At 42.6% G+C, this 13,887-nt stretch overlaps 1 protein-coding gene and 1 long non-coding RNA gene across 8 annotated transcripts in view; one reads left to right on the top strand and one right to left on the bottom strand.

Moving 5' to 3' along the window:
- Window positions 1-7,061, top strand: part of TJP1 (tight junction protein 1) — a 266,030-nt gene extending 258,969 nt beyond the window's left edge. For 3 of the 7 annotated variants that reach the window (XM_055417981.2, XM_055417985.2, XM_055417984.2), the window contains 4 exons: window positions 1,864-2,335; window positions 3,536-3,753; window positions 4,473-4,616; window positions 6,923-7,061. In XM_055417981.2, coding sequence (XP_055273956.2) covers window positions 1,864-2,335; window positions 3,536-3,753; window positions 4,473-4,616; window positions 6,923-7,017 — 929 coding nt within the window. In that variant the 3' untranslated portion in view covers window positions 7,018-7,061. The remainder of the gene's footprint in view (window positions 1-1,863; window positions 2,336-3,535; window positions 3,754-4,472; window positions 4,617-6,922) is intronic. The other 4 variants (XM_055417982.2, XM_088829567.1, XM_055417983.2 and 1 more) reach the window with 2 other exon arrangements.
- LOC129550385 (uncharacterized) overlaps window positions 6,463-13,887 on the bottom strand; it is a 30,878-nt gene continuing 23,453 nt past the window's right edge. The window contains exon 3 of the long non-coding RNA XR_008684823.2: window positions 6,463-6,791. This is a non-coding gene — a long non-coding RNA (uncharacterized LOC129550385). The remainder of the gene's footprint in view (window positions 6,792-13,887) is intronic.

A 13,887-nucleotide genomic window follows, 5' to 3' on the forward strand; every position in this document is an offset into this window, starting at 1 on the left:
GCTTTCTAAGTAAAAGTGGCTTTAAGTAAGAAAGACACACTTGAAACCTATAGGCTTAGGACAGTGAACAATAAGGATTTTGTTAGAAGTACATCTTTTTCATGACTGTTGCCTTCTGGCTGCTGCTGCTAAGTCACTTCAGTCGTGTCCGACTCTGTGCGACCCCATAGACGGCAGCCCACCAGGCTCCGCCGTCCTTGGGATTCTCCAGGCAAGAACACTGGAGTGGGTTGCCATTTCCTTCTCCAATGCATGAAAGTGAAAGTGAAGTCGCTCAGTTGTGTCCGACTCCTAGAGACCCCATGGACTGCAGCCTACCAGGCTCCCCTGTCCATGGGATCCTCCAGGCAAGAGTACTGGAGTGGGCTGCCATTGCCTTCTCTCTATTCTGCCTAACACAGCTCACTTTCTGTACGTGGAGTTCACCAGTATGTCCGAAACTAAATGAAGGGTGGTATGTAAAAATCATGGTGACATCCCTTCTCCCATGAGGTCTCTCAGCAGGGCCACCTTGGGGGTGTCCCTGCGTGTCTGCCTGTGTCTTGTCCTCCACATCTGTGATCAGTAAACTGTCTCCCTCACCCATGCTGACCCTCGCCCAAGGCGCTCCCCCACCCCTTCTGCTTCCTTCAGCTTTCTCCTGTCTTAGCAAGTACACCTCTTCTGAGCCTCACGCCATCTTTCCAGCCCGCATCCTTCCAGCCATGGGAGGGCCTATAGCCCCACCCCACCCCCTCTGGTGCCTTCACAGGACACACATAGCTCATGTCTCCTGCTCACATCCCACTGCTGCAGGTGGTGCTGCTCTGTAGTCACAGGAGTCCACTCCCAGGGCTGTGATTCGATGTCACTGTATGCCAGGATTTTCTTTACACACTGTCGTATCTGTCATGTCTGCAGACAAAGTTTAACTTTTTACTCTCCAAACTTTATGCCTTTTTGTTTTTTTAATTTTTTGCCTCTCTGCAGTGGCTGGGATGTGTAGTGCAGTGTGAATAGAAGCAATAGTAACACACTTCTTTTTCTCCAGCTCCCACTTCGGGAGAGCAGATGGGCAGTGTGTGAATTCTCTGGGTGCCCTTCATCACTGGAAAAGACTCTGATGCTGGGAAAGGTTGGGGGCAGGAGAAGGGGACAACGGAGAATGAGATGGCTGGATGGCATCACCGACTCTGTGGACATGAGTTTGAGTGAACTCCGGGAGTTGGTGATGGACAGGGAGGCCTGGCGTGCTGTGATTCATGGGGTCGCGGAGAGTCAGACACGACTGAGCGACTGAACTGAACTGAACTTCTAGTTTGCTGAAAACATTCTATCAACTGACTTTATGTGCAGTTGTCCTCGGTATCCGCAGGATGCCCCCACTTCGCATGCACACTGAATGAAATCCATGGATGCACAAGTCCCTGGTGGGACTGGTGTAGTACAGCGCACACCGCCCGCTTGGGCTGCACATCCGAGGATACAGAAGGCCAAACGCATTGTAGAGGATCCTATGATTTATTTCCTTTATTCTGTTCTGTGATAAGTTGTATTATCATGCTCACAAGAAATTGGGGTTTATAATTTTCTTGTCGTTGTCTGGTTTTGGTATCAAAGTTGTGCTGGTCTCTTGAGAGCTGGGACAGGTTTTCTCTTTCTCTCATTTCTGGAGGAGTGTGTCAAACACCAGCCATTATAGTCAGTAAGAGATGGACTTCTAATTCTGTTTTTATTCAGGCCACTGAATATACTTTTTACTTTTTCTTATTGAAGTATAGTTGACTGTATACTATTTTCAGATGTACAGCATAGTAATTCAGTATTCACAGATTAAATCATTTTCAGAAGTTTTTGAAATACTTTTCTACATGTTTTTTTCAGGTAATGCCATGTCGTTGGATTTTCAGAACTCGTTAGTGTCCAAACCGGACCCACCTCCATCTCAGAATAAGCCAGCAGCTTACAGACCAGCCCCCCGAGAGGACGCTGTCCAGTCTGCCTTCTACCCCCAAAAGAGTTTCGCAGAGAAAGCCCCAGCTAATGGGGTCGAGCAGACACAGAAAACGGTCACGCCAGCATACAATCGATTCACACCAAAACCATACACAAGCTCTGCACGGCCATTCGAACGCAAGTTTGAAAGTCCTAAATTCAACCACAATCTCCTGCCGAATGAAACCACACACAAACCTGACCTGTCCTCCAAAGCTCCTGCTTCTCCAAAAACCCTCCTGAAGTCTGCGCAGCCTCCTGAGTTTGACAGTGGCGTGGAGACTTTCTCTGTCCACACAGACAACAAGCTGAAATACCAAGTAAACAGTGTTAGCACGGGGCCGAGAGCAGTGCCCGTGAGGTAAGAGTCTTGTCTGCCCGGCCTGGTGATTGGCCTCATGTGAGTCAGATGTAGTTGGGGTACTTGCCTGATGATCTCGGCTCAGACTTGAAGGTGAGTGGTGCCATGCCAAACGCTGGAACCACTGCCATAGCAGGGATTCTGCAGAGATGAGTCCTGAAGCCACTGCTCATGTGGCTCAGCTATCCTCACTCACTGTCCCTGCTGTGTAAGAACCAGATTGAGGGACACTGCAGCTCATTCAGCATGACACAGCCCCGATCTGTCCTCTGACCTCCAGTTGGGGAGGCATATCTGGAGAATGTCTCAGAAAGAGTTTGTTTCCTCACCCACTGTTCATCTGCAGCGAGGGTAAAAAGAAACGCTGTCTTGACAGTTGTGGTCAGATAGTGAGTAGATGAGAAGAAGCCAGCCTGCCTGGGGCCAGCTCCCTGAACCCCTTCCTTGTCCGTGACAGCCTTCTTCATCCGCTGGTACAGAGGGACAGTCAGGTCTGCCTGCAGGCTGCCCCTGGAGCAGAGGGACAGTCAGGGTCCCGAAGGAGCAGGTCCACTCCTGCCTCTGGCCGCTCAGGAGTGAGGCTGCAGGCCCTCACACTTAGCTTCATTTTGTCCACCTATCTTGCTGCTCACTTTTAGTCCTGGCTCAGAACTTAACTCTGGGTGATCCCCAAAGCCCCGGCACTTTTGAAGGAGAATTGGTACCGCATCCTCTCCACCTTGTGTGACCACACAAACGGGCTGGCCCCTCTCTACATGTGTCTGCCTGCACCAGGGTCTTCATGACTTCATGGAGCTGGATGTCTGTGCTCTGGGTGGGAAGGGAAATGTGTGCACACCAGAAATCCTCAGTGGAGAGAGAGGAGGCCTAGTGATTGTATATTCTATCATGTCTAAGATGCCACTGTTGTATCACTCAGAAGGAAAAAACAAGGATCAAAGCATGATGTGCCATCAATTTTGAAACACCAGTTTCATGGATGTAAGATGTTGGGTGAGCAGTGTATCAGGCTTTGCATGTTCTGGTTGCAAAATTTGTCCCGAAAGTGTATGCTCAGTTACCCCAGTGAGTAGGATCTGTCACTGAAACTTTACTTACTAAAATAACTTAATGATGTGAAGAAATATGCTTGATTAGCACAGCCGTGGGAGCTTCTATGTGTCACTAGCAATGTACTTCACTGGCTGTTTCTGAACTCAGTCCCTCAGCCGTGGAGGAGGACGAAGATGAAGACGGGCACACAGTGGTGGCTACTGCCCGCGGCGTGTTTAACAGCAATGGTGGGGTGCTGAGCTCCATTGAGACCGGTGTCAGCATCATCATCCCCCAGGGAGCCATTCCCGAGGGGGTGGAACAGGAGATCTACTTCAAGGTCTGCCGTGACAACAGCATCCTGCCGCCTTTGGACAAAGAGAAGGGTGGGTGCGCACCTCAAGCAGCCTGCATGCTCTTGCAGGCATATCGGGCCGCGAGACAGGATACCTGGCTGCCCTCAGGTTCCTTCTGCTGGAGAGGGGCCTGCCAGCCAGTCCTGGCTGCCCTCCCACAGGTTCATCTGTGAGTCCTTTACCCTTGGCAGCTCTAGAGATGGATTAGGTAACAGGTAACACCCACTCCAGAAGCCTGGCTTGGAGCAGCTGCCTGCTAGTGCAGGTAAAGCTGTTGGGTCAGCCCTCATCACCCCCAGACCCCGCACAGGGCAGATGCATCCCCACTGGCTGCCGCAGCTTGTGCCTCTGAGCTGTTTCAAGAACCTGGGAATGGAATGCTCTTAGTTTTTTCAGTCTTCCTGGGTCTTCAGGATGACATAATAATGAACCATGTTACAACTTCTTTTAGAATATTTTAGCAGTGTTTGCTTGTTTCCTTAAATAGATCGTTTTCACTCACTTAACTCTGTAGCAAATACAACGTTATATAAATACTAAAATTGACATCACCTGTTTCACTTTGTAATGTGGCTACTGGAAAATGTTAAATTACATCTGGGGTCTGTTACGTTTCTCTTGGTCAGTGCCATTCAAGAGAACTAACCCCCTTTTGGCTTTAAGGCCTGTGGTTAGGAGAAGGGTGAGAAGAACTGTGTCCATAAGGAGGCAGCTGTCTAACCTCTTCTCCATGCTCTCCCCTCCCCCAGGTGAGACCCTGCTGAGCCCCCTAGTGATGTGTGGGCCCCATGGCCTCAAGTTCCTGAAGCCCGTGGAGCTGCGCCTACCACACTGTGCGTCCATGACTCCTGACGGTTGGTCTTTTGCTCTAAAATCATCCGACTCCTCGTCGGGTATGCTGTCTTCTCTCTGTCCTTTGGGGCTTTGGGTGCTGTCATTGATTGAGTCTGGGCTGATGGTGCTACCACGCTGATCATGAGCCAATCGCCCTCCATTCCTCTGGCCTTGTAGGCATCACCGGTGTTTTGGAGTTTCCTTGTGGCGCATCTGTCGTAAATGAGAAGGGCAAGGTGGGGAAGCCTCCGCCGTTTAACATGGATGAGTTGGCCAAAAGTGGACAGTTTCATGATGGTCAACAAAATTATCTTGTCAAAATTTCTAAGATGTGGTGGGAGAACTGATACTGTCCTGCATACATAGGGATTTTCATCTTCTTACAAAAAGGACTTGATTTATGTAATAACTTTTTAGTTACTATTCTTTAATTTCTCAATACACAAAGTGCGTATATATTACTTTGTAGAGCGTACACACTAGAGAAACTCGAAAGATAAAAGACCTTCCACTGTGATCATACTTGGCCATGGTTTTTCCATATAAAACCCTAAATACTTCTGTAATACACTATTTTAAAATGGCTTTTTGCTGTCAAGATCATGAATTTCAAGGCTTCCATTGCATTTTCACATTTCTCACTTCTTTGGGTGACTAAGTCAGTTAGAAACTTTCTATATTTTTGGTATAGATCACTTTAGAATTTAAAAGTCCTTTTTAAGTTTCTTCAGGGCCTCCACTGAGAACATTGTATTAGCCTAGTTTGAGGTAGTGAATTGACATTAAAACGTATATCCTGCAAGTCAGGTCTTAGTATGGGCTGTGACCGTCCTTGAATCCAAAACAGATTGAGAGTCCTAGTATGCTTCAAATAGTTCGCCTTGTGCCATAAAACACATTTTTTAGATTGAAACAACTTTTTCCTGTGTTAAATTTGAGTACTTACACCTGGAAGAGAAATGTGCTTCTGTGTAATTCTGTATGACTTTGGAATGCTTTTTCTGCTATAAATTTCTTTTTTAAAAAGTCAAGGGTAGATTTTGATAGCTACCGACTTAATCCAAGAAAAACGAGTGTATTGCAAAGAATTTTGAACCTAAAGATAGTTACGACAACTCTGAGGAAAACCTTATCTCAGTGCCTGAACAATTTGTTGTCTGCAGTATTACATAAACCTACGTGTATCTTTGAATTGAACCCCTCTGAACTCATGTGATCCATGACATTGCTAAGGTAATGGACAGCATGCTGTCTGAAGGTTCTGTGGGGTGTTTGAGAGTCTCCCTGGCTTCTAGATGCCAGCTGGGACCTCAAAATTGCCTCTGGACACCATCCCCTGGGGGTATAACCGCTTCTGGTGAAGAACTGTTGCTGTGCAGGCATCAACTTTGATAGTGACTTACTGTAGACTTCCCTGGTGGTTTAGACTAAAGAATCTGCCTGCAGTGTAAGAGACACAGGTTTGATCCCTGGGTCAGGAAGATCCCCTCGAGAAGGAAATGGCAACCCACTCCAGTATTTTTGCCTGGAGAATCCCATAGACAGTGGGCTACAGTCCATGGGGTCACAAAGAGTCAGACACAACTTGAGTGATTAACACCAGCACTACCATGGACACAGGAGATAACAGGCCATCCCAGGTCTTCTTCATGCCCTGTCGACTGCCAGGGCTGCTTAGCTGCAACTGTGAATGTCAAGTCAGCTGGTTAAGGGCCCAGGCCTCAGTCTCACAGAGCTCACTGACTTGGAAGCTTCCTGATGGTTTTTCTGTACAGCCAGAGCGGGCTGAGAAACTCTGGCCCAATCTTTTTAAATTTTGGGTAGAGGGAAAGAGGGTCTTTGGGGATCTAGTTCTCTGACCAGGGATGGAATCCGTACTTCATGGAGTAGGAGCAGGGTCTTGGATCACCCCAGAATTCCCAGGGAAGAGCGTGTTTAAGAACCAAATTCTGTAGAATGTTGAGGGTTTCATTTTGGTGTGTCAAATGTGAGAAATGTGTTCTTATACTCAGCTCATACAATTAGTCAGACCTTTGAGAGTGAAAGAAGAGTAGTTTTAATGAGTGTTTGGACTTGGGCAAACTGGAACTGTCCCAGGCATATAATCAACCTGACTTGTATTTAGTCCCAGGCATATACTCACCCTGATTTGTATTTATTTTTTAAAAGGCATGAACTTAAAAGCAAAGAACAGAAATCTGCAACAGCTTTTGGGTCATTCAATTCCAGTGTGTCTGCAATGAAATAAAAAGCACTAAGAACTTTGGTGCAAGTGCAGTATGCTAAAGGAATAGAGGAAAATTTGCCTCATGATTGCAAGCAGTTTAAAAACCAGAAATGATGTGGACTTTTTTTTCTCTTGTAGGTGATCCTAAAACCTGGCAAAACAAGTGTCTTCCTGGAGATCCAAATTATCTTGTTGGAGCAAACTGTGTTTCTGTTCTGATTGACCACTTTTAATCCTTAAAATATACGAACTTGATTAAATAATAATGTGAAACTGGGTTAAACTTACTAAATCTAAAATGGAACCACTCTATCAAGTAGCACCTTTTCCTGGAGTTGATCCTGCAGTGTGTTAGTCTTACGCGCTGTGTTTGGATGGGGGAGGCTGAGTGTGAGTGCCTGGGTACATGCTGCCCACTGCCCATTTGGGACTGGTATGGGCTGTAGGCTTAGAGATGCGATGCTTTGTAATGACTTTTGTACTTTTGTATGGTCACTGCTTAACTTAACATTGATTTCCGTTAAAATACCAGCCAGTAAATGGGGTGCATTTGAGTTCTAGTCTTCCCAAAGTATACTGTTTCAGACTTTATTATGGCCCTGGCCTGCACACACAAATTTATTTTATTATGCATGAAGTAATACGCACACATTTTTTTAAAAGGCACCTCAAATATATAACCAGTGTAGCGGATTTAACCGAAATGTGCAGTAAGGGGAATCTGTGGTGTGTTGGGGGGAGGTGCGGGTCAAGTGAAGTCAGTGACTTACTGTACACGAAAACTCACTTTTCTTAGGGAAGGACACCAAAGCATGCGACTGGGTCCGTGGCCTCTTCTGGATCTATAATTAACCACATCACCACAGACATACTGACCAGCAGGAATGCCTTACCCTCATGGTTTTAATTGTTAGATCATTCTGTCTGTGTATCACTAAGTTTTACAGCTTTGTGCGCATCTAGATACTGTATCATGAAAAAGATGGAGTAAATTGTGGATTTCGTGGTTTCAGAAATGTGTGATCACCCAGAAGAAAATAATGGTGTGATTTGGGGTGGTGTTTTTTGTTGTTGTTTTTTTTCCCGGCAAGAGGCAGTGGTTGTTTTTCTTTTGGCAATGCATTTGATAAATTTTGACATTTTAAGGATGCTTGTACATAATGCGTGCATACCACTTCGTTCTTGGTTTGTAAATTAACTTTTATAAACTTTACCTTTTTTATACATAAACAAAAGCAAGTTTCTTAAGGCTACCTTTGTATTCTCTCCTGTACCTCTTGAGCCTTGAACTTTGACTTCTGCAGCAATAAAGCAGCATTTCTATGACACACACACAAGGTCATTTTTTAAGAAAAAAGAATGCAGAGTTGTTACATTTTTAAGTGCTGCATTCAGAAGACACAGTTACTCAGAATTCTCTAGTTTGAATAAATTCTTGCAAAGTATCCCTACTGTAATTTGTGATACAATGCTGTGCCCTAAAGTGTATTTTTTTACTAATAGACAATTTATTATGGCACATCAGCACGATTTCTGTTTAGATAATACACCACTACATTCTGTTAATCATTAGGTATGACTGGATTTCTTTTACAGTTATTAAAAACTCTCAAATTTCTAAATCTGCAGAATAAAACTTTTTAAAATAAGGTGCTTGTTTTGTCTGTTTGCCCACTGTTTCTAGTGTCCTGTAACTTCACAACTTAATATAAAATCCTGCAGACCGACCATCATCACCTGCTGCCGTGTTGGGCCTTGTTTGGGTGGGGGTGGGTGGGTGGGGGGAATTCCCTGCAGCCTGGCAGAGGACAGGCCATCTTCCCACTGTGCCCTAAGTCTACATGGGTTACGTTTATCCATATTCCAAGGGCCAACTGGTATATAATTTGTCTCCTCCCTTACAGTTTCCCAAAAACATAACATGGACATTTTCTGATGTTGCTGTATTTTTGGCAGAGATAAAGTAAATTAAGGTATAGTTTACATCTGTAATTGCTTTTGTACCAGTGCCATACTGTCTTGATTACTATAGCTTGGTAGTACATTATCAAGTCGGGGAGCCTGATTCCTTCAGCTCTCAATTTCCTTCTCAAGATTGCGTTGGCTATTTGGGGTCTTTTGTGTTTCCATACAAATTGTCAAGTTTTCTGTTCTAGTTCTGTGAAAAATGCCATTGGTAGTTTGATAGGAATAGCACCGACTCTGTAGATCGCTTTGGGCGGTATACGCATTTGTCTTTGACGTCTTTCATCAGTGTCTTACAGGTCTTCTGCCTCCTTTTTTCAGTTGCTCAGTGGTATCCTACTCTTTCTGACCCCATGTAGATTTATTCCTGGGTATTTTGTTCTTTTTGTTGCAGTGGTAAATGAGATGCTTTCCTTAATTTCTCTTCCTTTTCTTTTGTTGTTTGTATATGGGAATGGTACTGGTACAAAAGCAAATACAAACCGAACAGTGCGGAAAGCCCAGAGATAAACCTGTGGTCATCTATGTATGATACCTCCTATAGTAATGAAAATAAAAACAAAAATAAATAAGTGGGACCTAATTAAATTCAGCTTTTGCACAGCCAAAGGAAAATATAAACAAGGTGAAAAGACAACCCTCAGAATGGGAGAAAATAATAGTAAATCAAATAACTGACAAAGGATTAATCTCCAAAGTACACAAAGCAGCTCATGCAGCTTAATATCAGAAAAAAAATAACCCAATCAAGAAGTGGGCAAAAGACCTAAACAAAGAAGACATACAGATGGCTAATAAACAATGAGCAATACTGAGCATCTTCTCATGTATTAGATGCACATCAAAACTGTAGTGAAGTATATCACCTCACACCATCAGAACGGCCATCATCAGAAAACCTACAAACAAATGCTGGAGAGAATGTGGAGAAAAGAGAGCCCTCTTGCAGCCTTCATGGGAATCCAAACATAACAGCCACTGTGGAGATTCCTTTAAAAAATACAGGGATAGAACTACCATATGGACAGCACAATCCCACTACTGGGCATTCACCCCTGAGGAAAAAGTCACACGTACCCCAATGTTCACTGCAGCACTGTTTTCAATAGCCAGGACATGGAAGCAACCTGGATGTCCATCAACAGATGAATGCATAAAGAGATTGTGGTACATACACATATTGTGAAATATTACTCAGTTCTAAAAAAGAATGAAGTTGGGTTATTTGTAGAGCTGTGGATGGACCTAGGGTCTGTCATACAGAGTGAAGAGGAAAATATACTAATGCTTATATGTACAATTTTTAAAAACTGGTTCCGATGAACCTATTTGAAGGAATAGAATGGACGTGTGGACATGGTAGAAGGGGAAGGTGGGGCAAGTTGGGAGATTAGTATTGACACATATACACCACCATGTGTAAAACAGCTAGCTAGTGGGAATGCTGTATAACACAGGGAGCGCAGCTTAGTGCTCTGTGATGACCTAGAGAGGGTGGGTGGGAGAGAGGTCCAAGAGGAAGGGGATGTATGTATACATAGAGATAATCCACTTCATTGTACAGCAGAAACTAGCAAAGTAGTCTAAAGCAATTATATTCCAACACAAAAGAACCAACACCACCAAAAAAAGAAAAGACAGTATAAAAGACCTCTGGGACAACATTAAGCAAAGCAACATTCATATTACAGGGGTTCAGGAAGGAGAAGAGAGAAAAAGAGCCTGAGAAAATACATGAAGAGATGCTAACTGAAAACTTCCCTAACATGGAAAAAGAAATACTCAAGTCCAGGTAGTTCAGAGTCCCATACTGAATAAATCCAAGGAGGAACATGCTATGACACATATTAATCAAATTGACAGAAAAAGCATTACAAGCAAGAAAAGAAAGACAAAGAATCCCCATAAGGTCAGCTGATTTTTCAGCGGCAACTGCAGACCAGAAGTGTGTGGCACATTATATTTAAAGTCATGAAAAAACCTACAACCAAGAATACCCAGCAAGGCACTCAAATGAAAAGCTTTATAGACAAGCGAAAGCTAAGAGAATTTAGCACCAAATCAGCTTTATAACAAATGCTATCAGAACTTGTCTAGGTGGAAAAGAAAAACCTGTAACTACAAACTAGAAAATTACAAACGGGAACGCTCACTGGTAAATGCAATCAAATAGTAAATGTAGGAAATCATCCATACACAAATAATGGTATCAAAACCAAGAATTGTCAGAAAAGTAGAGTAAAAATTCAGGATTTTGGAAACACATTGGTTTAAGTTGCTGATCTCTTTATTTCCAATCTTGTGCATATATAGACTGCTATACCAAAACCTCATGCTTACCATAAACCAAGTATCTACAATAGATGCACACACACAAAAGAAAAAGCAATTGAAACAAAATGCTAAAGAGAGCAAAACAGGAAGAGAAGTAAAAAGACTTGCAAAACCAAATCTGAAAGAATGAAAATGCAATAAGAACTACCTTAAATGTATATGGATTAAATGTGCCAATCAAAAGATATAGACTGGCTGAATGGATACAAATAACAAGACCCCTATAAATGCTGTCTTTAAGAGACCCACTTCAGATAAAGGGACACATACAGGCTGAAAATGAAGGGATGGAAAAGGGTATTCCATGCGAATGGAAATCAAAAGAAAGCTGGAGTAGCAATAGTTAAAACAGACAAAATAGACTTTAAAGAAGACTAGACACAAAGAAGGACACTAAATAATGATCAAGGGATCAATCCAAGAAAACAACAATTATAAATACATATGCACCTAACATAGGAGCACCTCAATATCAATATGTAAGGCAAATGCTAATAGCCATTAAAGAAGAAAGTGAAAGTCACACAATAATAGTAGGGGACTTTACTACCCCACTACTATCACCAGACAGATCATCCAGACCGAAAATCAATAAGGAAACACAGGCCTTAAATGACTTATTAGACCAGATGGTCTTGACATTTATAGAACATTCCATCTAAAAGCAGCAGACTACACATTCTTCTCAAGCACATACGGAACATTCTCCTGCACAGGTCATATGATGGGCCACAAAGCCAGCCTCAGTAAATTTAAGAAAATAGAAATCCTATCAAGCATCTTTTCTGACCACAATGCCGTAAGATTAGAAAGCGAGTATAAGAAGAAAAATGTGAAAAAGAATTATGTGGAGGCTAAACAATATGTCACTAAACAACAGATCACTAAAGAAGTCAAATAGGGAACAAAAAACTACCTACAAAGAAATATAAACAAAAGCATGACTATCCAAAACCAATGGAAAGAAGCAAAAGCCATTCTAAGAGGGAAGTTATAGCCATACAATCTTACCTCAGAAAACAAGAAATATCTCAAGTAATCTAACCTCACACCTGAAGCAACTAGAGGAAGAACAAACAAAACCCAATATAGTTGAAGGAAAGAAATCATAAAGAGCAGAGCAGAAATAGAGACAAATAAACTAACAACAAAACTAAAAGCTGGTTCTCTGAAAAGAGAAAAATTTTCAGCCAGACGCATCCTGTTAAAAAAAAGGGAGAGGGCTCAAATCAATGAAATTAGAATGAAAAAAGAAGTTTACAATGGACCACAGAAATACAAAGGGCTATGAGAGACTAAGAAACTATATGCTAATAAACTGGACAATTTAGAAAAAACTGACAAATTCTTAGAAAGGTACACACTTCTAAGACTGAACCGGGAAGAAACAGAAAACAGGAACAAATCAATTTTAAGTACCTGTGATTGAAAAACCCCCAACAAACAAAAGTCCAGGATCAGATCGCTTCACGGGCAAACTATCAAACATTGAGAGAAGAGCTAATACCTATCCTTTTGAAACTATTCCAAAAAACTGCAGAGAAGGAATCACTGTGAAATCCATTCTATTAGACAGCCATCACTCTGATACCAAAACCAACAAAGACACCATAAAAATTATAGACTAATATCACTGAAGAACATAAATGTAAAAATCCTCAACAAAATAACAGCAAACTGAATCCAGCAAGACATTAAAAGGATCATACTACATGATGCACTGGGATTTATCCCAGGGATGCAAGGTTTTTCAGTATCTGCAAATCAATCCATGTGATAGAACACATCACCAAACTGAAGAATAAAAACCATATGACCATTGCAATAGATGCAGAAAAGGCTTTTGACAAAATTTAACACACATTTATGAAAAAACTAGAGAAAGTGGGCATAGAGGGAACTTAATAAAAAAGGCATATATTGCAAACCCACAACTAATTATCATACTCAATGGTGAAAAACTGAAAGCATTCCCTCTAAGATCAGGAAGAAGTTAAGGACGTCCACTCTAGCCAGTTTTATTCAACGCAGTTTTGGTAGTCTCAGCCTCAGCAACGGAGAAGGCAATGGCAACCCACTCCAGTACTCTTGCCTGGAAAATCCCATGGATGGTGGAACCTGGTAGGCTGCAGTCCATGGGGTTGCAAAGAGTCGGACATGACTGAGCGACTTCACTTTCCCTTTTCACTTTCACGCATTGGAGAAGGAAATGGCAACCCACTCCAGTGTTCTTGCCTGGAGTATCCCAGGGACTTGGGAGCCTGGTGGGCTGCCGTCTATGGAGTCACACAGAGCCGGACACAACTGAAGCGACTTAGCAGCAGCAGCAGCCTCAGCAATCAGAAGAAATAAAAGGAATTCACACTGGAAAAGAAGTAGTAAAACTCACTGTTTGTAGATGACATTTGCAAGCAATGGGACCAAATGATTAATCTCCAAAATATATGAACAACTAATGCAGGTCAATATTTTTAAAAATGGATAGAAGATCTAAATAGACATTTCTCCAAAGAAGACATATAGATGGATAATAAACACATGAAAAGATGCTCAACACCGCTCATTTTTAGAGAAATATAAATCAAAGCTACAATGAAGTATATGAGGTATCACTTTACACTGGTCAGAATGGCCATCATCAAAATTCTATAAGCAATAAATGCTGGAATGGATGTACAGAAAAGGGAACCTTCTTACAATGTAGGCAAGGATGTAAATTGATACAGCCACTATGGAGAACAGTATGCAGATTGCTTATAAAACTAGGAATAAAACTACCATATGATCCTGCAATCCCACTCCTG

This window comes from Moschus berezovskii, chromosome 21 (genome assembly GCF_049115385.1).
Source record: "Moschus berezovskii isolate FMDL1 chromosome 21, NW_MosBer_1.0, whole genome shotgun sequence".
Lineage (NCBI taxonomy): Eukaryota > Metazoa > Chordata > Mammalia > Artiodactyla > Moschidae > Moschus > Moschus berezovskii.